Raw genomic sequence first — 27,521 nt, forward strand, 5'->3', positions numbered from 1 at the left:
AGCCTCCACTGAGCGTAACAGCGGCGTTGGTCATTCCTGTTGTCCACGTACCGCGTTCGGCGGCGCTTGTCGCCCGCCATTGGGCCGTGTGCACTAGCAGCCTATCCCTACAGCTCCCGCTGCTGGCTCTGCACCCGATCTGGTCTTCACCATACTGATTGGACTAATTAATCATTCAGCCGTGACGCGCACGAACCATACAAATTAGCCCAGCTCGTTATGAGAGCGGGCCCGGCCGCACTCTCCGCCAGACAGGCGCACGATGGGCTTATAAATAGAAGGCCTGGGTGGGCGTCGGCGGACGGGGTTTCCACCGGCCTTCCCCTGAGCGTGATTAGTAGCGCGCAGCTCGGTATTGCGTTCGGCTTCAAGCCAGGCGAAAATGCTGAACGATATGTTCGTGTCTCTCGGACTGAACGTCACATTTGTTCTGGGTCAGAGCAGAGCTCAGAGTCCGATGCACCCAACTTCTTGAGCGAAAATACGAAGCTGGTCGTAGTAGCGAAAATACCACGCAGGCAGCAGCCCATTGACGTTTCTGGGTAGATTTCTGGCAGCTGTTGCCGGCAAATAATGCAGAAAGCAATTCAGCTCATGTCAAGTGTAGACTGATAGTCAATACGTGTAACAGCATACAATATATATTCGATGTTGCTGCTGACACGCCGAGAGCCAGAGACAGGTTGCGTTGCTAATTAGCGTCACCGCCGTGGCCGTGAAAGCTGTGGAATACATGCACGAGCAGACACACGCATACACACACTACACGCATGAATAGCAGATTCGCACAAAAACCCGCGCGCGTGCGCGCAAGCTAACACGCGCGCCTGCACGTGAACACTAACGAACTAACGAACGTACACACGCACCGACGCCCGCCCGCCCGTGCACACGTACGTGCGCACGCTCGTGCGCACGCACGTACCTACGCACGCACGCGCGAGCGCACGTACGCATCCACGAAGGCACGCAGTATTATATCACGTAGTTGGTATGTTATAGCCACTTCCATGCTTTTATTTTCTCGAATGGTACGTAACTTTGACCACTGCATTCCAAAGGTAACTTATCAAAGGGACGAAAAATAGGATAAACTGGAGGGGGCGAATCCATGATTTGCCCGCCGGCATATCATGCTACTCTGAAAGCAATTTTGTTGCGTTATCGCGTAACAATTCCTCAGAACGTTTGCACATTAAATACAACGGTGCCAACTGATGACATAACGAAAACGTGAGGTAACGGATAAACAAGTAGGTGAGAGTAATATAAAAACTATGAAATGCAAAACAAGGCTATCCAAACTAATGCTTCGATTATTTGTCCATTTTGATAGCCCTGATAACCAAAAATGGATTTTACCCTCACTTATCTCATATTTCATGCGGCTCGGATTTAGCACTAGCGCGGTTCCTGCTTAAAAATGCTTGCGTTAAAAGAGCTTGTTTCTTCCCGCTGCATTCCGCTCAAATATAGTTATAAATGCATGGACAAGAAGATAACCAGGGCACAAAACTCATCATTTCGGTCAGGGCGACAAAACAGACAGAAAACCTTACTCTGGAAACGCGTAAAATTTCCTAAGTTTACGTTGATGTATTTCATCCATGGAACTAAATCGGAAGGTTTCGCAAGGTAAAATTGCATGATAAAAAGGCACACGGTAAAAAAACGAAAATGCCTCCGTGGTAAAACGTTCCAACATGTTTGCTGGCCCTGACTCCCATCCATGGTCCTGCTCATTTTTTTCCGTTTTTTTATTTTAAATTTAGTGCCGAATTAGGTCCTTGTCAGATTGCTGTGAAATAATTATGGCGTGAAAAAGAGTGTTAGAGTGGAAACGCTGTGTATAATCGAGCCTTGTTTTGTCACTAGCAAGAGGGCTGTCCTCATCGGTCAAATCAAACCTTGCCGTTTGCCCCGTACCTGTTCTGTTCTTAACTCCACATGCCTTGGATGATGACCTAATTTATGCCCTGGTGTGTTACCTGGCCTCACATATTACCTACGCTACGATCTGACCCGCCATGTCGCACGTGGCCTGAACCTTGACCTGACCTGTGACCTGACATGTGATCTGACATATGGCCCGGTCCGCGGCGGATCTGTGACCTAACAACGCCCTGATCTGTGGCATGGGCTGTGGTCCGATCTGTGACCGAATGGCCTGTGAGCTGACCGTTGAGCTGACCCGGCCGTGCTGCCGGCAGGAGTGCCGGAGCCGCCTACCAAGTGCAGCTCCTACAACAGTAGCGTGGGCTCGCTGACGGTGGAGTGTCTGCCCGGCAACGACGGTGGCCTGCCGCAGCGCTTCGTGCTGGAGGTGCAGAGGTCCGGCGGCCAGCTGCACTACAACGCCACCTCGGGCACGCCGCGCTTCCTGCTGCGCGACCTCCAGGTCAACACCTTCTACCAGGTCGGTGGGCAGCAGTTCGCGACTCTCTGACCGGTCATTGGCTGGCAGCTTAGGCCCTTAGACTGGTCAGTGGACGGCAGTTAAGGTCGTTCTGACTGGGCAGAGGGGGCATTTTGGCTTGGTTTGACAGGGCTGCTGCTGGACCGACTGAATCCGATCCCTGCTTACAAATATTTTCCGAGAAACTCTGAGGAGTTTAACCACGCAGTCCTCACAGGTGGCATTGGTTGATGCGGTTCGGAAATGCTGCTGAACTTTGTTCGGATTCTGGAAACTGCTCGCGTGATTGCATCAAATTGATGGATGGTGGCGCTCAGCGCAATCGCTCGTCAATGTGTGTTCCGTGCTTTCACAAGCACCTTCCACGATGGTTAGCCCAAGCCATCTGTATGAGATCAGCGGCACACTCAGGGTTTGCTTAGGGGATGGCGTTGGGGTTGAGTTTATGCAGGCCAGGGCCTCAAACTAAAGAGTGCCGGTTCAAAGGGACACTCATTCTAACCCCGGTGGAATCGCGCTCTGTTTTGTAATCGTGGTGTTGCAAGAATGCGTTTGATTAAAGACGAAGACTAGCAGGCCACTTTCATGGATGTCATTCGGTAAACAAGGCAACGCCAAAATCGACACAGAAAATCAACAATCGACTTGGGTGGTGGAGCATGTAGCGCTGAATGTAACAGAGCACGTAACAGCCTACCCCTCCCCCCTCCCCGCGAAAAAGAGCAGGGCCCAAGCCCTGGCCGTAGGGAACCCTCTCCGAGTTAAGGAGCGAGCCTCCTTTGCCCTCCCTGGAGAGCCGCCGAATGCTATTGATCATCTCCGCTGTTTTTCAGCGATGCCTGCGCCGGGCCATGTTAGCAAATCCCCACAACGGCCCGCCACTTTGTCATAATCTGCCAGCGCTGTTGTCAAAGCCAAAAGTCGCCAATAGCCGGCCTGGGGACTTACAGTCTCGCCGTGAATACCCTGCGGTCGGAATCGGGACCCTGTGTACCTAGATAGCATGGCCGCGCTTTTAGCGATGCCTTACGGCGAACAGCTGGTATTTGTGACCATCGAAAACATCTATCAAAAGTTTAACTGGTAAACTAATCATATGTAGGACTTCAACAATTTAAAAACGGGTAGGCAATATGTTTGGGATGGGTAGGCGTGGGTGTGGGCAGAGACCCATGGGAGCCGGTTGGACAGGTAGAGAAATAAATAGTAGCAATATTTGTGTCATGTTAAGATTATTTTGTTAGAATACAAAGATTGTGCTATCACAATTTCACATGCATTGGTGCCGATTTAGTTTGCGGGAAACCAAAAGTCTTTCAGGGGATCTGTGTTCCCCTCATTCCATAGTTCCTCATGTAAGTACTCAGATTGACGGCGAGGTAGCACCACGATATGTGTTGCCGATTTACTCAACTCTCTCCGCCTGATTGCATGATATGCGTGCGACGCACGTACGCACATTCCACATCCTCCGGCCATTATGGCTGGTGTTTGGCACGATAACTGTGCGGTGCAGTCTCGGCCAATATGGGAACATATAAGCCCGAAATATGAGCTGGATGTTCTGGGAGGCGACGGCCAAATACCGTGTTAAGTCGCAGTCGTTTACGTGGCCAATATTTAGGCGCCCGTATGTTTCGGCTGTGTTGTCATCGTATGACGATTGCTAACGGTTATAGGGATTTTTGGTGACAGTTATTGTCAGCATGCATATATCTGAATAGCAGTCTGATGCTCTGCAGCTGAGTTCATGATGACATCGAAGATACCAATGCGGAAAAATGATGCGAGTACACAGCTTCCATGCGCCTGATACTTGCACGCCTGACATGGTCTCATCACATTTGCAACATCAGGCAACACCACGTATGAAAACTGGTACGATATCCGTAGGCTGATGATTGCTAGCGAATATTAGTTTTGGAACGAGTTGTCGTGGGAACACACGGGCATTGCACATATAATAAACTAATTCCACCGCTGACTCTGAGTTATGCACCGCTTTCGCACGGCGCATGACCGCGTGTTTTGGGCGCCAGCTCGTGTTAAATGGATCGGCCCCATCAACTCGTTCCATGCATACTAACTTGCATCAAAATGTTATTCCAGGTCACAAGTCGAGGGAGTCTTCACGTTAACCGGCCGGAGATTTTGCAGTTTCACCGGGCCTAACCTGCCCTGCCAGTATTGCTTTTAGCGGGCGTATTTCTGTACAACCAGCGATCGCAACGTTGTGGCAATTTCAGCAGCAAGCAACGCAGGTGTTGCGTTTGTTGCTGTTAAATTTCCCAAGCACTTCAATGTATGCCGTTTTGCTGCACAATCTGCGCATGTCTGCAGCACAGCAAACGTTACGTTAACGTCAACATGTCCTCCTCTTTAGATAAACATGGGAAGCGCAGTATTTCCGAATCGCGAAGTTGTTGAAGACCGTGGGTCGGAAACAAGTGCAGGTCTCGGTCACCAGGCCTCGCAGAGGGGCTAGAACAACTAATAATGATGAAGGAGCAATCTCGCTAGCTGAACTGTGTGTCAATACGTGGAAAATCTCACGTACGATAATGCGCAAACCATGGGTCAGTCAACATTCGGTAATTTTTAGGGATGGATGTCTGATATTGACGGCCAGGGCAGGTAAGGGCATTGAAGCTTGCTGTGCGAAGTAGGCCAATATGCTGTCAGTTATTTAACAAACTAGTCATGAAGCGATCGCCGCACTATCCGACCCATGGACGTGTCAGTAATATATCGGGAACCCACTAATGCCACCTTCCTGAAACCATTCGCAACTACAAAACGCTTTAGTTTGAAATGGGACAGTGGGGAACCCGTCGGGCCATGTAAATGGCATCGACTGGCCATCCAGGTTATACCGTTTCCCAAAGACTGCAACCGGCACTCGCATATTTTCCGCATCATCTACACGATGAAAATCACCTCTGCTATCCATTTGGTGGTGTTACGCCGCCAAATGCCTCTTACTGGGAACAGCTGAGAAAACAAACCCAACATGCCCTCCCATTCCTTATGGTCATCTGTTGTCCTGCTTGCCGGCTGCTCTTTACGCTACATGTCTGCAGAGCTTAGTTTTAAAAAACGGTCCCTGTCAGGAGTATAGGATCCCATTCGATGAAAGAGGTTGACTCCCCCCCCCCCTCCCCCCCTGTCACATGCAGCTTTTTCCTCCCAACTGGACAGAGAGCCTTTATCATTATCCAGCAAGGAACAGAGGCAAGAACAGATACATGATGAACATAAAAGGGTGATCTCCTTCAAATTGCAAGATAAGATAAACCAAGCCAGATGGGAGGACTATATGGATTATCCTAGTTTAGTTGGGTATAAAAAGCATGCATGCTGGTAACCGAATCCATGCTGTACAATGCACCATTTCATTCCATAAATATCGGCCTGCCTAGTGGCATTCAGTCTAAACCAGAACTGGAAAGCCTACGCCCGTGACGGCAGATGACAAAAAACCGGGGCAGATCTCCCAATTAGTCCCGCAGAAGCTGCTGATATGCCCCTGTGGAACACTGGCACCAGCACCACGTACCAGCATTCATGAGCGACAGGCTCAAGGCGAAGAAAACAATCAATTCTAGCTGACAGCCAACCACGACAACTTACGGTTCTCCGTTACCAAAGTATTGTGGACTTCACTGCAGGAGCTCCCGTGAGGACAGACCTCTGGCCGGCTGCCTGCCGTGGCCGGCTGCCTGCCGTGGCCGGCTGCCTGCCGTCGCCGGCGGCTGATCAGCCGGCCGCTTGGCCGCCTCGGTGGGTGGGCTAGGATTGGCTCCGCTGGGCTGGGAACGGATCAGGCTGGGACAGGCGCCGCTGGGCTAGGAACGGATCAGGCTGGGACGGGCGCCGCTGGGCTGGGAACGGATCAGGCTGGGAAGGGCGCCTCTGGGCTGGGAGCGGGTCAGGCTGGGACGGACGCCGCTGGGCTAGGAACGGATCAGCATGGGACGGGCGCCGCTGGTGCAGGAGCGGGGCGTGCTGGGAAGCACACATCCGAGGCAGAAGCGAGTCAGGCTGGAACGGGCTCCGCTGGGGCCGGAGCGGGTCAGGGGGAAAGTGCACCGCTGGAGCAGGAGCGGGGTGGGGTGGGAAGTGCACCGCTGGAGCAGGAGCGAGGTGGAATGGGAAGTGCGCTGCTGGGACCGGAGCGGGTCAGGGGTAAAGCACGCCGCTGGAGCAGGAGCGGGTCAGGCGGAAAACGCACCGCTGGAGCAGGAGCGGGTCAGGGCGAAAGCGCACCACTGGGACCGGAGCGGGTCAGGAAAATGCGCACCGCTGAAGCAGGAGCTGGTCGAGCTGGGAGGCGTCCCGATGGGGCAGGAGTGGGTCAGACGGGGGCATGCTCTGCTCCATACGTTCTCAGATAGCGGAGGGATGGTCACGAATGATCGTAACCGATCTGTTGAGAGTGACGGCAACAGAATGCTGTCCAGATAGCGTTAATTAGGCAGACCCTCTGGCGCTGGCGGGGGCATCCGGAACCTGACCTCTCGAAGCCTTGGCCAACATTTGTGGTTGGCAGCACCGGAGTCGATATAAGTAACCAGTTGCATGTCCTGTTATTTTCTCTGCTGCTGGATTAACTTTGGCCAATAGCTAACAACAACAATTCCAACCTTTTCCGGCACATAACTCAGAGTTGGGGTGCGGAACCCTTGGCTGGTGCTGCGCCCGTCTTTACTGAGTAACGTTCACTCAGGCCATTGTGTGGCACTTCTTGCAGTCGACCTGTCAGAGTGGATGACACGAGTACAACTTATGCTTTACGTCTCTGTTAGCCTTTTCATACATTAGTAGAGCAAAGGCCACGGAAGTTTAGCATGCCACCATTGATATCCGAGGGATCATCCGACGTCACCTGAGGTCATCCCATGACACTCGATAGTCTCGCAGGTACGGCTTTCGTGTGAGACGATTGCTTGAAGCAGAGTGAAATGCATACAAGCAACGATACTGATGTGTTTATTTTAGCGTACTTGACGTGTCTTTAGCCTAATACGCGGTCTGGCGGGGAGCGGGACAGTTTGACCCTGACCCGAACGTATTTACAGACAAAGCTCCCGAACGGCGTGACGTAGCCCGCCAAACTTTGCAGAGCTGTAGATAATTGAATAGCGGATTTTTTGGCATGAAAATGTGATACACGTTATGAGAACACTGGCCTATGACAGGTTAAAGTCATGCCGCGGCTGTCAGGGGAGGCAACTTCTAAGGAATCGTTCAATCTGTCATAGCGGAGTGTTATGACGAAGAAATACGTATATGAATAATTTCCAAGGCATTAAAACAGCTGAATATAGGATTATAACAAATTTGATTTGCCTGGGGTCAGGAATAAAGGTCAGACCGAGATCGAAGTCAACCTACGTTTTTAGTGGAGATCTTGCTGTGAGATAGTCTCCGGTGATCATTTGAAATCGATTGATAAGCAGGGACTGCAACACATATCTTCCATGGATTTTTTTAAAAAGTCAGAATAGATCGCTGACCTAAAACGACCCTGGTCAACATTTTGTTTTAAGAAGCGTATCGCCTAGTACTTGCCGCTTATTCAAATGGAAAAAAATTAAAATGATTTTGTAGGATTTTAGTAACCACAACCTTTTGAAAGTCAGATGATGTCACTGACCTCAAATGATCACCAGTGAACTTTTGTTGAGAACAACAGATATCTAGGTTCAAGGCAGCTACTTTAGGAGGTCTAGGGTACATTGGGCTTGACATTGTTTGACCTTATGTTACCTCATGGTCATAACTCAGAAAACTCAAATTTGCGCACATGTGAGTTTGTATAGACGTCAACCCACTGTGTGAATTTGGTGCCTCTAGGCGCCTCAGTGTTTTTGAGATCTTGAGGAGTCAGAGGGGCAAGTTGACCTTTCACCTGAACGAATGGTATTAAACTGGTCACGGGGGCGCGTGTTAAATGACCATTTCAAAACTAATGACGCATTTCAGTAACACTGATTCATGATGCAACGGATTTACGGCCAAGTTTAACGCAACCTTCCAGACTTGACCTGGTGTGACCACATCCAAGAACAGCCGCAGGAAAGGTCACCACGACTAATGCAGTGTACAGTCAGCCAGCCAAGACGTTGAGAACCGTTGGGAAAGAAGACGCGAAGCGTGCGAGATGAACTACCATTGGATTGCAACGCTGAGGACATATACCACTTGCTCAGAAACTTGAATTTAATATCTTTGAAAGCATTACATAAAGGTGTTAAAGGATTCCGCTTCCTGTTCCTGAAAACACCGTGCTGGCGCAGTCAGTGGTTACAAATACATCACGGCCGTCAAAAGCGTGGCTGCTCGTGCAAGGCTGCGGAGGCTAAGGAATTCACGGCGAGCTGAAGATTTGGCTTGCTCAGTCTGCGGCCTCGCTTGCTTCAGTGCAGGAGCTGAGTAATAGATAATGATGCAAAATACAGGGCATCACCAGGATTACCTTACACTCTATTGCGTCTAGATGTGAGGGTAAGGGCCCGGTAACAGCTGATATTTGAGGTTAATCAAGTTGGTTTTCACCAGAAACGATAGGAAAAGGGTGGAAAAAGAATAACGAAATTTGTTCTAGAACTGTTTTACTGACCTGCCTGGTGTTAGACATACCTATTAAAAGACACCATTCTTTTTCAACCTCTTTCAACCTCTGGTATCCAGGTTTTGCGGTACTAGTCTGTCTCCGTGTGGTCCGAATTGTGCAAATGTAGGTAGTCGATCTTTTCGTAAGTTGCATTATTTACACCTAAGTCATTTACTTTAAATGTGCATGACCTGATACTTGTTAAACTTGTCTTGCGACAGGCGTCAGCAAGTAGACTGAAACACAGGTTAACAAAGACACTGGATCTTACTCTTATTACCAACCACAACACCAAACATAATGCAGAAGTCCAAATACTTAGGAATCAAAATGTTCAGCATATCCTTGTCCAAATTAGTTTGGAAAATATATCCAGCAAATGCAGCATCAAATTAAGAGATTTTCATGGTATCCGAAAGGATTTCGTGGGACATTTTTTGTTTTTCTGATGTTAGGTAGATTTATACCCATCTAAAATACCATCTAGTCGATACACATATCGAAGTACAAAAACAGGCAGCCTCTGCCCACAATGTTTTTTTTTGCAAGAAGACGCGAACAGCAATAACATATTTTATTTTTGAATCTATTCCTGCCACCGTTACGTTATTCATGTGCCACCATGCATCACCTGAACACAAAATTGAACTAGACTTGCCGATTTAAGGAATTCGATGGATTTTACATTCACCGGAGGCTTACGATAATGTAATTCTTTAACTTGCTTAGGGCAAATTTGCACTTTCAGGAACTGATAAAAGGAAGGGGTTTATTAGATCTTCGAGCTGTTCCTGTCCTTGAAACATGTATGCATTCATGGGTTCCGTGTTAAAATTCATGAAGTTCATTCTTAACAATAACAAGAACAATTGCAGCCGCCAATAGTGGTGGTTTTCTTCAGCCCTCAAGCAGCTACAGGAAGAATGGCGGCAATCCAAATCGCCAACTACCCGTTGCTATCTTTTTTTGCCTTTTAGTGCATTTGGTGCACCCAAAAAACGTATTTGTTTACAAAATTACAATATATAATATGCAATTTATATATGCACATATGTAATTGCATATAATAACATGCAGTTACAAATATGCAACATGTTTACAGCACTTTTAATTTGTGTCAATATTTGTACCAACCGCCCTATTTATGTTACCCTCACTCTGTGGCGTGTCAGAACAATTAACCCACATCGCGCTATTCATGCAACTACAGCCGTAAGGTTGGCTTTTACCTTAGTTCAACGCCAAATAATGTAATTGGAAAACGTTTTGGTCGACACAGTCACTTCCTGTCAGTCTCTTTGAAAGAAATCGCTAGCACTGAACTTGTGAGCCGCATGTTAGCTTACGCGTAGCAGTGTTTATGAACGCCATGAAGGTAATAACCTACACCTAGCTTTTGATCCCGGCAGATTTTAATCTACGCTGAAAACGCCAAAGGTCGAAGCAAACCTTTGGTGATGGAGACGGAAACACTGAGAGATGTGGCAGAACGAAGGACCGAGAAAGTCATTGACGGCTCGCTGAAAGGTAAGTCATCGCATAGCCGACAAGAACATACGTTATCCGTTTATCGAGACGAAACACGAAGACATGCCATCCGTTTATCAAGCACAGGGTTCGTTGTGTGACACTCGGCACCAGGCTCGCACTGGAGCTGTCGCTGCACGCCGCCTCTGCGTGAGCGGTGGTCAGGCGAAGCGGCGCCGCTCCGGCTCCGGCCATCTCGCCGTGCCGTCCTGATGACGCCTGCTGACGCCTGCTGACGCCTGCCGGTCCGTCCTACTGACGCCTGCTGACGCCTGCTGACACCTGCCATGCTGTCCTGCTGACGCCTGCCGTGCTGCCTGCTGACGCCTGCTGACGCCTGCTGACGGCCTGCCGGTCCGTCCTACTGACTGCTGCCTGACGCTGGCTGAACAGCTGCCATGCTGTCCTACTGATGCCTGCCGTGTCGCCTGCTGACGCCTGCTGACGCCTGATGACGCCTGCTGACGCCTGCCGGTCCGTCCTACTGACGCCTGCTGACGCCTGCTGACACCTGCCATGCTGTCCTGCTGACGCCTGCTGACACCTGCCATGCTGTCCTACTGATGCCTGCCGTGTCGCCTGCTGACGCCTGCTGACGCCTGATGACGCCTGCCATGCCGTCCTGCTGACGCCTGCCGTGCTGCCTGCTGACGCCTGCCGTGCCGCCTGCTGACGCCTGCCGTGCTGCCTGCTGACGCCTTCCAGCTCGCCCGGCCCGGTGTCACTCACGGAAGTCGGCTTACACCCGACACATCACGTCATACACGACGCCGGCCTGGCCTGATTTTTGGAGATTCACGCACGGTTTTCTTGCCTTTTGTATGGCTTCGCGTGCTTGTGGGACTTCACAGACGGACAATGGAGCGATTCGTTGACCACGTCCGCGCCGAGAAAAACCAACAAAGCCTTTCTACATCAAGAGCGGCCGCGATATGCCTGGGCTTTGTACGCCTCGATGAGCTCCTCAGATCTTCAAGGGTTCTGGGAGGGGCGAGGGAGTGGACCGGGTGGGGTGTGCTTAACTATGTCGGGAGATTGAGTGGGTAATTGGACGCTTGCACGAAACGTTCGGCATAGTGTCCACCGCCCGTGCAGATCTATGATCCCATTATCTATGTCTGCTGCACATCTATCATCTCATTCTCATTTGCCACGCACATGCATATACAGCCTCCCTCCTTCTGTGTGCCTCTTTTCCCAAAGAACAATTTCCATGCCATTAGTTGGATAAAATATATTCCAACGCTGTGCCGTCTATTCATACTGCAATTGTCTTCAGAACACACATGCTATTGCCTCGTCGGGACGCCTTTGCACTTTGCATGCCAAAATCCGCAACTTTGTATTGCAATGCGCGCCCTAGCGCCCCACAGCGGGCTCAGCCCAGGCATTCATTGGTGCCCATGCTTCAACTGTGCAGCTATCGGTATTGACCAGGTGCAGGACAAAGCGACACACCTGAGTGGCCGCCGGTGGCGGCTGATTGGGGTCTGCAGTCCTGTCCCGGCTAATGAGGCCGCCGCTGCAGGGTTCGCCGCGGCTCCGAGTGCAGCGGCACCGCCCGGGCCCGACTGTTTCAGCCGGGCGGCCCGTGAAGCGAGACTGGCGGGGAAAGGGGCGGGGGGGGGGGGGGAGCAACGCTGTCCCGGACGGCAGGCCTGCTGTTGGGCAGCGCATGCCGGCGCTCGGGGGTAGCGGCTCACGCTGCAGCTGGGATGGTGCCGCGGCGCCTCGAGTGACCGTGGTATTGGTGGTGGTATTGGTGGTGGTATTGGTGTATCGCCCGGTGACCGTTGTATTGTAGATACTGCGGGATCCACGTCTCGCGGAGTCTTTGTGCTCGTCGCCACGTACCACCATTGGATGCTTATGTTACCCGGTTGCAACCAGTAAACTTACAAAGTGGGTGAGCCCATGATGACCCATGTGGAATGGGTATAGCGTGCTGGGATGGGCACATGTTTGACGGAAATTACGGTTACGGGTACAAGTATGGGTAAGACGCTTACGAAATTTCAGGCAGGTGTCTCAAAAAATGCAACACAATGCTACTGTCGGTGCCTGTTTTAGTCAGAAATAGCTCTACCTACACTACTTCCGCCACTATAAATGCGGCAGACTGATTTTTGTGAAAACTTTCCTGAACTTTTCGCTAATTTGGAGCTGAAGTGCCGGAAAAATACAACAACCTGAGCTCAGCTGATTACAAATGGGTAGCAAGTGGGCATTGGTACGGTGCTTTGGGCTGCTAGTGGACTGAATAACGAGAACCTTGCTTGTCTTTATGTCTGTCCGCTAGACAGGCCAGTCAACATCCATCGTTTTCCTGCCCAGCGAACGGTATGTGTTCTTTTTCAGAGTCTTTTGACGACATGCTGACTGTGACGCCCGTGCTGATGATTCTGATCGTGGCCATCGGCGGCCTGCTCTTCATCATCATCATTATCGTCATCCTGATCCGGATGCGCAGCCGGCCGGCGGCTCGGCGAGGCAATCCTCCGCTGACCGCCGGCCTACCGCTGAAGGAGCTGGACACGGCCCACGCGGCGCCGGAGTCGGATGGCAAGAACCCCGACCTCATACAGGCACACGGTAAGAACCCTGCCCTCATGCACACACACGGTAAGAACCCTGACCTCATGCACACACACGGTAAGAACCCTGACCTCATGCAGACACACGGTCAGAACCCTGACCTCGTGCAGACACACGGTAAGAACCCTGACCTCATGCAGACACACAGTCAGAACCCTGACCTCATGCAGACACACGGTAAGAACCCTGACCTCATGCAGACACACGGTAAGAACCCTGACTTCACACAGACACACGGTAAGAACCCTGACCTCATGCAGACACACGGTAAGAACCCTGACCTCATACGGACTCACGGTAAGAACCCCGAACTCATATAGACACACGGTAAGAACCCCCACCACGTACAGACACATGATGAGGAACCGTCCTCACACAGACATGGTAAGAACATACAGACACATGGCAAGGGACCGTCCTCATACAGACATGGTAAGGACCCCGTCCTCATACAGACACACGGTGCGCAGGCAAAGGAAGCTGGAGACATTCGCCGTCACATCAGGGCTCCGACCTTTTGAAGTCATGCAGACACGCGCTGGGTACCTGGAGCGGGGGGACACCAGCATGTCAGACCATCTTCCCTTGTGGTATCAGTGATCCACGCTGTGCACTCGGAAACGCTAGATTCCAACACCAGCCCCCGCTGGACTAAAGGCGACGCAACCGAATATGAAACAGCTGAATAGGAAGCATCTGGATTGGACACGACTGAAAGTGAAACGACTGAATAGGAAACCACACTCCTGTTTCACTGTTCACTATTTTTTCCGCTCTGCTTCGGCGAAAGATGTTGCCGTCGGGAGTCACTTTTGTTTTGCTGAGAATGCTCGATAATATTCAAGTACATATGGTATGAAAACAGAGCTCTTTAAGTGTGACGAGCTCAGTCAGCTGTACTAAACTGGACAGCACATCGCGGCTTTAATTTTCTTTGTTTCCGAGAAGCCTGCGATCTTTTGCTACTTTCTCGAAAATAAAATAATTTAAAAATAATTGTTGGGTCCCATTTTCTGTGTCGACAGAAGAAAAATGACCAGCACACTACACGAAGCCTTGAAAAAACGACCAAGAAAGTCATGCATGTTGAATTTGCTATCGTGAACATACAGCAACCCATGAGAGAAAACCTCCTCGAAACACTCCAATATTCTTTTCACACCTTTTTATAGATACGTTGATGCATGCAGAACAGTGTTGCGGCGCTGGTGCCCTGTTTGTGCTTTAGACGAACAGGGCATGCAGGACAAACAGGCGCTGATGCCCTATTCGTGCTTTAGAGGAGCAGGACATGTCGGACAAACAGGCACTGATGCCTTGTTTGTGCTTGTGGTTCCATGCCACTTTAACTTCAATAATATGTGATAACATACCAGAATAAGCAGAATCGTCGTCGTAAAATATAAGACAATCCCACACCATAGAGCCATTGCAAAGACTTGTAGCTTTTCGGCGCGCCACATCCCCCACCTCCCCCCGCACCCCCACCCCATCCCTTCCACATACACACTTCGTCTGATGAGGCCATTTGGGTTAATTATGCAGAGACAGCTAGCATGCCTCAGTCGGGCGGCCGTGCGGTCGGACCGGTGCCGCGTACCCTGCCCTGCAGTGGTCGCCGCTCACTTCATGTGTAGACGTCCGATGGGCATTAGCCGAAATTACGCTGTGCTGTCGTGCCTGTGGGCCATTACACCGGCAAGCCTATATGTCACAACCATGTGCGGAAACGCCCGTAGTGTGCGAGACGCAGCGCAACTGTGCCGCCGTGTTCCTTTGCTTATCTGTTAAGTGGAAGTTGATAATTCACTGGACGTTGCGGCGGGATTTGATGCGGCTACGGGTGCCTAGCGAGGGAAATTGGCTGTGAGCTGCCATTGAGAAGCACACAATGCTCTTGTCTCGTAATTCTGAGTTCGTCTGCAAATAGAAAAGAGTTAGCGTTTTCAGACCTATCGGATAGAGCAGAGAGGAACTGAGGTTGTCGCCTGCGAGTTGACATAGGATTTTTGAATTGCAAATAAGACGTTATTATGCCTGCGTCGCACGGAACACGATCGGAGCTGGGTAAATGTTTGAGTGTTTGCTCGATAATGGGCATCCTTTGATTAAGGAGATATTTAGAACTCCCAGCGTCCCGAAATCTTGCTACCAAAAAACATGTTGAGGGCGCTCATTTTCTTAATAGCAGCTTTTTTGTGATCCAAGGGTGTGCCGTTTTACCATTCGCTTTGCAGTTGTGTTTGGAAATAATAAGCCGCTGCAGCGGACGCCATTGCACGGCCGTTGTCCGTGCCCGTCGTAAAGCGTGATGAAGACATGCGACTCTCCCGGCCGTAGGAAGCATCAGTGAAGTGTAAAGACAGGATAACGTTGGATATGTGAAAGCAGGGGGCCGAGAAGGACTGGTCAAGGAGCGGACCGTCCTGTTTCAGGCCTGTTGTGTTATCTCCAGACTTTTGTTGGAAACTATTTGCCACTCAGATATTCCTCGCTATACCCGCACAGCTCGTGTCAATTTGTTCGTAGGCAGGCTTTCAAGAGATACGGGAATTCATTGCAAAAAGGTGATACATGTAAAGCAATTGTTGGATGCTTAGTGACCTTTCTCTAGGAAGACCAGCGCGTGGATGCGTTCACAACATTTCCATCAGGTGCTTCACCAGACACTACCGAGCGTCGCGCTCAAAGTTGTATCAAGTTGTAGGTAAGTAGGTAGGTTGTAGTTGTAGGTTGTAGATATAAGTTGTATCAAAAGTCATAAGTGTCGTGAATCAGAACCTCCACAGCTATTTTAATTCCTATTTCCTCGCTTTTGTGGCCAACTTTTTGGCCCAGAGCATTAACATACCACATGTTATGCTTCTGTTATTGCTGCATCTACGCGTGTAATGACATTCACTGCTTCGAGGTAGTCATTTACCAAGCTTGGATTTATTTTGAATACAATTTACGAATAACAGCGGAGCGGAATGATATCCAAGAATCACGGCCATGACATAAGCTGCCGAATTTATTACACGATTCAGCACGCCTATTTCCAGTAGCCACCAGTTTCGACGATCAGCCCACAACGCCTGCGACGCCTACCGCAGGCAGCACATGCGCTGCTCGCACGATGACGCTGATGGTGATAACCTGGGCTTTAAACGCGCCCACTGGGCGATAATTTGGGCTTTACGACACGCCCACTGCACTGGTCACATGGCGCCCATCCACGCACCACCCACGCGACCCCTACCGAGCGCAACGCGCGTATCGCTCGCCCGCCGCGCACCGAGCGTAGTGCTGGCGCCAGTGACAGGCGGCCTCCTTCGGCAGGGGAGCACGGCTTCCCGGTGATCGAGGCCACCTACGGCGGCGACGGCCCGTCCGGCGGCGAGCGCGCCGGCGACATCAGCTACATCCCGTCGCCGTCCTTCGTGGGCGGCGTCGGCAGCTCCACGCTGCCACGTTCCGGCCACTGTCAGCAGCATCACTACAACGTGAGTGTCGCCTCAGTTCTGTGGCGGGGGCAGCTGGCGTGGCCGGACGTGCTGGGTTCAGCTGAGAGCACCGCACGCCTGGAGGTCCGGTGCGAGCTCTGATTCCAGTGTTGTGCCCTGCAAATGTCAGCTACGGACTCAGTGCAGTGTAGGCCTCAGGAGTGATGGCGAGTGAGTGAACGAGTGAGTGAGTGAGTGAGTGAGTGAGTGAGTGAGTGAGTGAGTGAGTGAGTGAGTGAGTGAGTGAGTGAGTGAGTGAGGGAGTGAGTGAGTGAGTGAGGGAGTGAGTGAGTGAGTGAGTGAGTGAGTGAGTGAGTGAGTGAGTGAGTGAGTGGGTGAGTGAGTGAGTGAAATCAAGCACAAGGCGCCATTGGTGCCACAGGACGCCGCGTTCGGTAAGGCTCTGTCCGCAGGTAGTGAGTGCGCCGACGGTGAGAGGATGACTGCAAGCTGCCGTTATCAGCGGCTGTATCGCCATCGCTCTTCAGCCACAATTGATACCACGCCCAGCATTTTTCTCGCAGCTTAGGTGGCGGAGCCGACGTCCAGCGAAAGTTGTGTGCGGATGAAGTTGTGGCAAATGTGCGCTGACCGCTTGTAGCTGCGTCACGCCGTTTGCGACGCTGTAGCGGGATGCGGACAGGCACATGTTGCGCTCAGGCGTGTTGTGACTCGAGCGTTGAGAGGCAGAGTGGCTGGCTGCTCGGCCTGGCTGCTGGCGAGAGTGCGCCTTTGATCCCTCGGTCGGGGATCGGGCCGGGCGATCAAACGGCGATCAGATCCAACAGCCTGCGCACGTGTTATTTCACAAGGAGGACATCTGCCGAACGCTCACAAGGGATACAGTGTATGGGCTTCAGCACTGAACGCCAGCGTGGTTGCAAGCAATTGAAGCAATCCGCAGTGCCTCCCCTGACACCCTCACTAGCTCCACGTCAGAAAGTCGTCAAGCCTGCCACCGGACGGGCCTGTCCGGGTCGTTTGTGCCCGTTCGACCCCCGTGACCCCGTGGGCAATGTCCATTTGGTCGAGGCGGACGAGTTGCAGTGTCGGTGTGATGAGGGTCCGTTCGTCCGAAGCACGCCTCCGTGCGGATGGGGCCGAGCGCCGCCCGTAAAAGGGGCCTGCGTCCACCGGAAATACATAAATGGACACACAGCACATAACAAGTGAAGCGACACATAACAGTGAAGCGACACATATGTTTAACACCGCAACCTATGTGTAACGCCGGCTTGGGGTCAATCCACAGTCTCTTTGGACATGCGCATAAATTCACATCATGTTCATCATCAGCACACCAACAAGTCACTGCCTCAAGTCCAGGGAGTAGGTCGGGCGGCGCGCGTCGTCCCCCAACCCTCCGAGGCGCGCTCGCGGCTGAGATGTCTCTGATTGTGGACTGCGATCACTCATCACATCACATCAGCGCCCTTCCCAGCCGGAAATCGAGCGGGGGCAGCCCACACGCGGAGGCCGAGTACTTCACTATGTAAGCTCCATCCCCGCAGAACATCCCCCTACATTTCCAGAACACAGAACTCCCGCAGAACACAGAACATCCCCTACATCTACAGGACAATACAGAACCCTTGCACTATAGTCCTTCCCCATGTTTTTATACTGAGGGTCATTGGGTAATCACGTTTGATGGTCGCTTGATATCGAATCTTCTGAAGCAAAAAGGAAAAATTGGGTCCGTATTCTTGCCTTTAGCCGCGCTGCGTGACAATCGGCCCAGCTGGGGTTATGAAAGCCCAGACAGTCCTTTGATGTACGGGTTTTCCACGCGCACGCACGCTCTTCCCACCGTGAAGAAGATGCGCGGACGTGCCGTAGTTGTAGTCAAATAGGCAAAGGCTCAGATAAAGCCAGAGGTCAGTATCTCCGTGCACGTGCGACTGGGGCTGGGCTACCAAAAGATTAGTGGGAGATAACGTAACGCATTCACATCGGAGCATATAACAAACCAAGCGAACGATTGCTGCCCAGAGGTATCCGAAACATGGACAAAGCCATAGATGCGCTGTGGTAGTCATAGGCACGACCCTTGCTGGTGTCAGGTGTCAGTTTTGACATGCCACGTCTCCCCGGATGCAACGATATCACCTCTTGCAATATGTGATGATCTCTGACATCAAATCTCTCTCTCTCTCTCTCTCTCTCTCTCTCTCTCTCTCTCTCTCTCTCTCTCTCTCTCTCTCTCTCTCTCTCTCTCTCTCTCTCTCTCTCTCTCTCTCTCTCTTCTCTCTCTCTCTCTCTCTCTCTCTCTCTCTCTCTCTCTCTCTCTCTCTCTCTCTCTCTCTCTCTCTCTCTCTCTCTCTCTCTCTCTCTCTCTCTCTCTCTCTCTCTCTCTCCTCTCTCTCTCTCTCTCCCTCTCTCTCTCTCTCTCTCTCCTCTCTCTCTCTCTCTCTCTCTCTCTCTCTCTCTCTCTCTCTCTCTCTCTCTCTCTACTCTTCTCTCTCATCTCTCTCTCCATGTGTCTGATTTCCAGTTTGAAGCAAAACTAATGTATTGGGTGTGGGGCACTCATTCAATTTCTAGAGCATCTGAGGAACGGATATCGATATTTTCGGCCGGAAAACTCCGTATTTCCGTATCATTATCCCATTCAAGTGCGATGGCTCTAAACAACTGTACAGTGTGGTCGTTTGCAAACGTTGATAGCAGAGTTTGGGAGCTGGAGGCTGTAGAAGTGGAAGCACCTCGTCCATCTGAAATGCTCCTCATGTTTTCAGAGAGATGATTCGTGTCCAGGCTGTGTAGTACGAGTCCCGTTGCTCCGGGAGTATCCGTACGATGCAGTAAGAGTGTGTGCCGTCTGTGCTCCCGCATGAGTGCTACAGGCGGTATGCCGTGCACCACACTGCCTCACTCTCACTGCTACCGCCAATAGCCGTTGTAACGCACGCTGTTGCACCAGGCGACTCACCGGGCATCAACGGATTCTTCTTTTTCTAGGGACATCCGTGCCAAAAGGAAATGGGACAATACAGAACCAAGCTCGTTCTGGTTACTCGTCACTTTGCGCTTCAAGTACCTTCAGTACGTCTTGCTAACAAAAATGGCTACGTGATTTGATGGCGTTGACGTCGTCGGACACGCAAAACAGTAGGAAGTAACCAAGCATGGTCTACGTGAAAGTTAAAGATCGCTTGTGGGATGCCTCTTTTTCTGTCCATTCCTTGCTCTGACGCTTGGGGTTAAGCAATCGATTCAATTACATTTCACACTTGGTCACTTGACTTTGCCACACATATGGCGATGTGCAAAATTAAAAGCATTGTCTTTAAGTGTTTTCGACTTCAAACGCGTTTGTCCTGTGTGCTAGCACCGTCGCAGGCTGCCAAAAACGTTTGACCTTATGTTAACAGCTACGAAAATGAGGTCATAAGGCACGAAAGTGCTTGTCACCTCTCGGTAAGGTGTGTACTCAAGGTTCTGTTCGTGGATGAAACTAACGACGATTAATTGCTACCAGTTACCATCCGGCAATGTATCAGACGCATTATCTAATGTGTTCTCATTGAGGAGGCCTCACCTCTCCTTAGTTGACCTAAGCTTCCACTACGGACTGTCGGCTTCGGTTGCTCCTGGCCAAAATAGAACTTAGTCATTAGTAATGCTACTATACTACATGCACACTAGGTTTTGGTACGCAGCAAAGTACCAGCGCATATATTTAGTTTGACACTTCCCTCTCCATTTCATTTCATTCTGGCGTGTTTAGTATTGTTCAGTTTGAAAGGCTGATAATGCACCATGTTAGTCATTTGCCCTTCCCCACATCCGAAATGGTTAGATTGTCCGCTTGCGAGTCGCCGGTTCGTAGGCACGTGGGTTCGAGTCAGTTTAGGCGCTCACTATTTTCCGTTGATTGGGATGGCTTCCGGCGGTTAGCAGTGGCTGCGTCAAAGGTCATGTGACGTCAGAGGCAGGGCGAACCGTGCCGACCATTTTGGCATGGTAACAAGCGCTAGGGTGTCAGATACAATTGCTCCCTCAAGTTGTTTCCAGAATCACTTCCGAGTGGTGCCGCATAGCGATATTAAACCTTGCTGAACATTGAATAGCCGAATAGCCGATCTTTTGGTTGATTTGTTTTAATATAACTCTGCATCTTTCTGACATTAAGCCAGTGCATGTTACTGAACGTCCAGATCAGGCCAGACCATTGTACTCGGACAAGAACATTATTCGGATGTCTTTCAAGCCGAGACACGGAGGTTTAGCACGCGCCCGGATGGCGGGCTAGATAGCCTTCGCTCGGGTGGGGAGTCAATTTGACTCCCCCTGAGATCACGGCAACTAAGAAAACTAGAGACATCAAATTTGCATGGTGTGTTGGCCTGTACGTGATCTCACTTAGGTCAAAGTATGAGGTCCCTAGGTTATGACCTTTAGTTCAAATAAGGCCAAGCAAGGTCAAATTCTAGGGAGGTCTCCAAAGTGCCCCCAGGGGTGATAAAATACTACAAGACTGCTCTGAGTTCTGCATTTGAATAGGCGACAAAGATTATGCACAGTATGCTCCTAAAAACAAAATTTCGACTCGGGTCATCTTGGGTCAACGACCTATTCTGACTTCTTACAAGTCAATGAAAGATGTATAATGCGGTTCATGCTATCAACAAATTGAAATGAACACCAGAAACTATCCCATACAGCAAATCCTAGAACAATAAAACAGGCTGGTTTTGGTCTTGGGCTGACCTTCATACCCGACCTTAGGTCAACGTAACATTCAATACTTGTTTTGTCTAATAAAGCGTCTCAGAGATGTATGGCTTCGTCAAACACCCCCTTGTTGCATCAGATTTAACGATTCTCTAGAAATTTCCTTCACTGAAACCATGGCCTGACTTTGACCTACCATAAGTCAGCGACCTTACAAGGTGCATCTAAATTTGTGATGCCAAACGATCCGCTATTCAATTGTCTACAGATATGGAAAATTTTGGCGCAAACCTCAATATAGTCCTTGCTCTGAGGAACATGGGCAGTCTTTGACGCTGATTAAAAGTTGTATTATCCTAATTGACTCAAGGTTTTTGGCTACTTGTATTTTTCAGAGTGGGATAAGGTGGCTGACCTGATGATTCGATTCCTACCCACCCTGAGAATTTTCATGGGAGAGCGTTAAATTGATTCCTCCCTTAAGCACACCGCACTCAACCGACCATCACGTGAAGCTTTCCACGCCAAATTCTGCCATTGGCCTGAAAGCTTCGGGTGGGATGGTGGGTCAGGGCTCACGCACCAAGCACTGCTGGATGTGGGTGCGGGTCCCACAATTACACCGAATCTCAAGTTTTGGATTGAACATTTCGAAACAAATATTCGAAGATATGGCGGCCCCTTGCTGGGATATGTGAAACTGCCGCTGAGGCATAACTGGCGGGTGGCGGTGGCTGTGTGTTCGGTAATTCACGGCAGCCTGACTGACTGCCACAGGCAGGTGAAACATTGGCTTTGAGGCGCCATCGTCGTGTGCTGATTTCATACAAAAAAGACTGCCTCAGAGCAGAACGACCTGTTTTTGGTCCTTGGGTTACAACAACATAGCTATGTTTGGAAAATCCGGGATAGGTGGGTCTTTACAGAGAGCTTGCCTTGGTATCAATCTTGACTAAAATGGAAAATAAAAAATAGTAAAATATATGAAGTTACCCTCGACTGGATTGCAGAAAATAATGAAAAGACGGTTCGTGTCCCATTTGAGGATGATAGTGTGGTACTTATAACCAAGCTTTTGGACTAACTGATGGGAAGAAATGGGTCTTAATTATTTGTTTTGGTTTTCATGTCACGAAAACCTCGGAACGCTTGAGGCAACCGTTTCCACATATAACAACTTGAATCGAAAGTCCCAGTTGAGTTGGAGTGTAACCTAAAACTACGATGCTGTAATTGCGTGGTTCGTCCTTTCCATTTCATTCCGCTTTATTTCCTCGTGATGACGTACTGTCTCATTTTCCGTCTGTTCAACTAAACTGTTTCTGCTTTCAGCCAGAAGATGTGATACAGTACGCCGAGCTGTCATTGCCGCACGGTACATTGACCCGACCGAGGCGTCCGTCAAGAGGTCAAGGTCACGAGCCGGTGGCGTACGCACAAATAGGCTACTCGCATCATAACCACCTGCCACCGATTCCACCGCCGAATGGCTGGGGTCACGGCTCGCAGCCCAGAGGTCACAGGGGTCAGCCGGCACCGGGCCACGCAGCAGCACACGAGAGCTCGGTATAGCGCACCTTCTGCCTGCTCTCCAGTCCTTAATAGTTGACCCTATAGTGAGTTGGTAGACATTTTTATGGTATGTTTTTACGGTGTGTTTTCTTGGGGTTTCTGTGTGCGTTTGCAGTGTGTCAGCTCGCTGGATGTTACACGTTACGATTTCTGATCTTACTTGCAATGCTTGAGTGGCGTGAAGCCAGGTGTTGTCGCAGGTAGTGAACGAATGCAAAGCTGTCGCCAGTGGGGTAACGTGTTGTTGGTCGTTGCTTGCTTAGCTTGCATGGTATGGGTCAGTTGTCTAGACGAAATGATTGCCCTTGTATGAGCTTTTGTCTGAGATAATCAGACTGTACTTCACTGCGGTATGAACACAACAATATATATATATATATATATATATATATATATATATATATATATATATATATATGTATATATATGGTGTCATAACAGTGCTATATCTCAACATTGAACGCTCAGGCTGTATTCAATTGCTGTCATGGGCTATGCTTCTTATCCCGGGTTTACTTTGAGTATGGTGTCATCAGCGATGTTGCAAACCGCTCCGATGGTATGCCACTCAAAGTGATATCCCAAGAGAAATTTTTAAGAACAAACCAGTGACAGGCCTACTAACCTCGTTGCCATATATGCCTCATTATTTGAGCAGATTGCACTTTGGACGCTATTCCACCACCACGCACACTGCCGTCACTGCCGAGGAAATGGCCATGACTGCCGCGTAACGTGCGTTCAGAAGCCACTGCCCTAAACTTGCAGCAAGTGTTTGGTATTATTTGTATCATGTCACACTTGCGGTGACTTGTTCTCCTTGCACATTTTGATTTGAGCCGAGCTGATTGGATGCTTGATTCGGCTTTTTAAAAATATTATCAGGATCAGAGTCTGAAAACAAAATTAACGCGGGTGTGGTAATGATTTGATTCACACCCTGCAAAGTCCTTCTGATTTTATTCATCACCCAGCTTCGGTGTTTTATTTAGAATCAACTGTAATCATGCAAAACTGCATCGAGCACGATTATGTTCCCGAGTACGTGCCAAAGTGCATCGCTCCATTTAACAACACCACGAGACGTCGCGCTGCATGAGGGGCTTCCCTAGCATCACCTCTACCATGCTATTGCATCAACGTAGCTGTGAGACTTGATCACATAGTGCATCGTAACCATTAAGTGCAACATGATCCCGATTTCCATTGCCTTTGCTAAGATGTTAACTACGACCGTTAGTAACTACCGGACAACGAAACAGAACATTTGTTTTAGTACAGCGGAATGCATACCCCCACAATGCAGTTGATGTCAGGTTTTATGTCGGAATGCTGCACCAATCCTGAGCAAATGTGCCGTGTAATTAATTCACTGAATACCTCTCCCAACTGCCACTGTGATGCCAGCGAACAGTTGTGGAAATGTCGCCACAAGATTTGCGACGCTGCTCTGCCTAATGCATGCAATATTACCACGGAGGCAGTGGTCGTGTAGGTTTATGCCGACTTCGCATGCTCCTTCATAGGATTCCAGACGGTTATATTTCATGGAACGTGGAACGTTCGCTAAACATGCCAAGCTTCGGGGCAGCGCCGAGCACCGTCTACGCGGCGGGGGTCCGGATAGCAGGCCTCTCGCCTCTGACGACGTCTTCTGTGTCTGGCAGGACTCGCTGCGAGTCGCTGACTCGAGGCCGTCCGACTCGTCCTCCACCAGCGCCGAGACGGTGGTGCAGGCGCCGCCCGGGAGCGCCGCCCTCTAGTCACGCGCGTGGGCCACGTGCCGAGGCGCCGTCCGGGGCGCTGCTCTCTAGCCACGCGCGTGGACCACGTGCGGAGGCGCCGCCTGCGGGTGCCGATCTGTGGCGACGCGCACAGACCACATGCCCCACGACCGGAGAACGTCTGCGTCACGAGTGGTGTGAGTGACCTGCAGACAGTGTGAGTGACCTGCAAACGGTGTGAGTGACCTGTGGACGAAGTGGATCAACTGCGGACAGCGTGAGCGGCCCGCAAACGGCGGCAGCAGCAGCCTTCGGCGCCGCTGCAAACTCACAGAAGACAAAGCTGCTGCCGGCCGGCCGTCCGGCGAGCGGTGCGGTCTCTTCAGAGAACTGTGTGAGCCAGCTGTGATTGGAGTGACAGGGCTGTCTGAGAGCGGGTGCGACGGCGGTGCTTCAGTGGGCGCCAGAAGACGGCGCGTGGTAGCCTGCGGAGCAGCTCTTCTGGCGCGAGCTCCTGACGCGTGGGCCCGAACACGATCACGCCATATGACCGGAGTATGGGCCGATTGGTGACGCGTTTGGACGACCGAGGTGTGGGAGCAATATGCATTCCGTCCATAAAGCCCTGAGAAGGGGCAGTCACGCTCACACTATCGGTGGAAGAGCGGAGTAAGGTTTCCCCCACTGCTGCGATATCAAAGAGTTTCTCGCTGTCGTCATAAAAATGCCTGACTCCCTGCCGTGCATCAAAGTTTGTCGTTTCTTTCCAGTGGTTAAATGTTGCCAAGTGATGCCATGCAAAACTGACGTTGTTTGAAGTCATGCAAAAGAAGACACAGCGTGTCGATGGAACTCGTTTTTCGTACCTTTTGTTATCCCGGATAACTGATGTTTAACCCAGACGTTCCGTTGGGATCTTTTGCAGCAGCATGATCAGAAAACCTTCATAGCAAACACTTTTAGCAGTGACTATAAATGACTGCTGCTCTGGACTGCTGCTGTCTGCTCCGTTGAGCAGCTCGTGTGTTCAGGAGTTACTCCTGTAATGTTGCGATAACTGTGCCACACAGGTGTATCACATGTTTCGTCGGGCTCCAGCCGCAATGGGACTTGTTGTGGGAACGGATTTATTGTATACATGTAAAACCCTGTGTGTTCTATTTTGCGGCGATGTATTGCTGTAATGAGTGAAACTGAGTGCAGTTGCTGAGAATATTGGTAAAACGAGACGAAAGGGGCAGTCATTTTGTAAACAATCCGTGCCCAATGAGATGCATGCGTTCTACGTAATAAATTAATGATTTGATGCGCCATTTACTGCAGTTATCCTTTCCTAACGCGTCACTTCACTTAATTTTACCTGATTGATTTATGTCTAAAGCCAGCAACTCTTTATCACGGCAGACTTTCATACATGAATGGAACTATTGGAGTTGTTGTCATGAATAAGGAGCTTTAACATGATAAATCCACCACAACAGCAATCCAGCCACATCTGACCGACCAACCTCATCTATCAGCGCCGGCAATTGTCATTCGGTGAAGCGCACACTCATGTAGTCTCCGGCATCATCACCTTTGTTGATGGCATCTTGCGGGTCTGTACAAATGTATCCTTCGTCACTGATGTGAACACGTGGACGACGCATCCAGCACAACGAGCCGTACTCGGATAGCCGAAAAGATAAGCCTTCAGGCACGCCGACGGCGTCCGCCCCACCAGCCCGATCACAGGCGTCTTTGTTGTGATGCAATCCACTATGATGAGAGAACGACAGCGAGGGGAGAAAGAGAGGGGAGAGAGGGGAAAGTGAGGCGAGAGAAAGAAGGCGAGTGGGAGAGGGAGAAAACAGATAGAGAGAGAGAGAGAGAGAGAGAGAGAGAGAGAGAGAGAGAGAGAGAGAGAGAGAGAGAGAGAGAGAGAGAGAGAGAGAGAGCGGGGAGGGAGAGGGAGAGGGAGAGAGAGAGAGTTTATTGATGCATGCAGATTGTTCCTAATGCATGCAAGTTTCATTGATCCCTGCAGTGTTTCATTGACACATGCATACCGAGGTAAGCCAACTACTACACAACCACATAGACAGCCAAGTTCTAGTTCTGCCCACATGCAACACATGCTATTTTTCTAGCGCAAAATTTGGTTTGGCACTTTGTACAAGGGCTTAAAAGGTATTTCTTCTTGCTGGGTGGAAAGGCTGTCCAAGTGTGCACCGTTCATCACTGGGGATTGATTGCAATATACATGCAGGATGTACCATGCGTTTATGATCAGAACTACCACACACAAACCTCCGTTCTTGCAAAATTGCACCCTACCTTCTATGATATAGAGGATGCGAGGGGATTCAAATATCACCGTTCAGGCGCATGAGCCGTAGACCAGGGATGCGTAGTCACCTGTCTAAAAAAGCTTAACATTGATCAGGTGGCAATTAACAGAACTAATCAACTTCGAGTGGGCACTGTCATCTTCCACCCCACACTTTCTGAGACGTTCGTTCGTTAAAGTACCATGATCAAGGGTGGAAAGTAAGTGCGAGAAGGGTCAGCGGGCGGTCTGGTCTGCCCGGGAACGTGGGCAGGCCTATGTGAGGGCACCTCTGTCAGGGATACAGAAGATCGTGTCCGCAGGCTCATGCCCTGTCACGCCCTGTCAGGGGAGCACTGCCATCCCCGTCACAGCCGCCGTCCAATGAGTGCTGCTGTCATCCATCAGAAGACCGCAGTTCCCAAACCGGGCACCCCTTAGCTCGGCATGGTCGCAACTCACTCAAGCGTGTGCAGCGCCGGAATCGGCTTCTGATATTTCGAAGCTTGTTTTGAGTCCAGCTCGTGTCGGACTGAGGAGCCTTCATTGTGGATTTAGCGCCTCGCCGCAGTCTTCATAAATGGAAGGCAGCGTTCTGCTG

General features: G+C 50.5%; 1 protein-coding gene across 1 annotated transcript in view; it reads left to right on the top strand.

Annotated features, from left to right (window-relative positions):
• LOC119101698 (synaptogenesis protein syg-2-like) overlaps positions 1-25,893 on the top strand; it is an 83,149-nt gene extending 57,256 nt beyond the window's left edge. The window contains exons 12-18 of the mRNA XM_037225116.1: positions 2,211-2,416; positions 10,442-10,559; positions 12,918-13,151; positions 16,476-16,639; positions 19,378-19,443; positions 22,649-22,882; positions 24,556-25,893. Of these exons, the coding sequence (XP_037081011.1) occupies positions 2,211-2,416; positions 10,442-10,559; positions 12,918-13,151; positions 16,476-16,639; positions 19,378-19,443; positions 22,649-22,882; positions 24,556-24,651 (1,118 nt within the window). The 3' untranslated portion in view covers positions 24,652-25,893. The remainder of the gene's footprint in view (positions 1-2,210; positions 2,417-10,441; positions 10,560-12,917; positions 13,152-16,475; positions 16,640-19,377; positions 19,444-22,648; positions 22,883-24,555) is intronic.
• Positions 25,894-27,521: the final 1,628 nt, after the last annotated feature.

Source organism: Pollicipes pollicipes, unplaced genomic scaffold (genome assembly GCF_011947565.3).
Source record: "Pollicipes pollicipes isolate AB1234 unplaced genomic scaffold, Ppol_2.1 Scaffold_2555;HRSCAF=2994_pilon_pilon_pilon, whole genome shotgun sequence".
Lineage (NCBI taxonomy): Eukaryota > Metazoa > Arthropoda > Thecostraca > Pollicipedomorpha > Pollicipedidae > Pollicipes > Pollicipes pollicipes.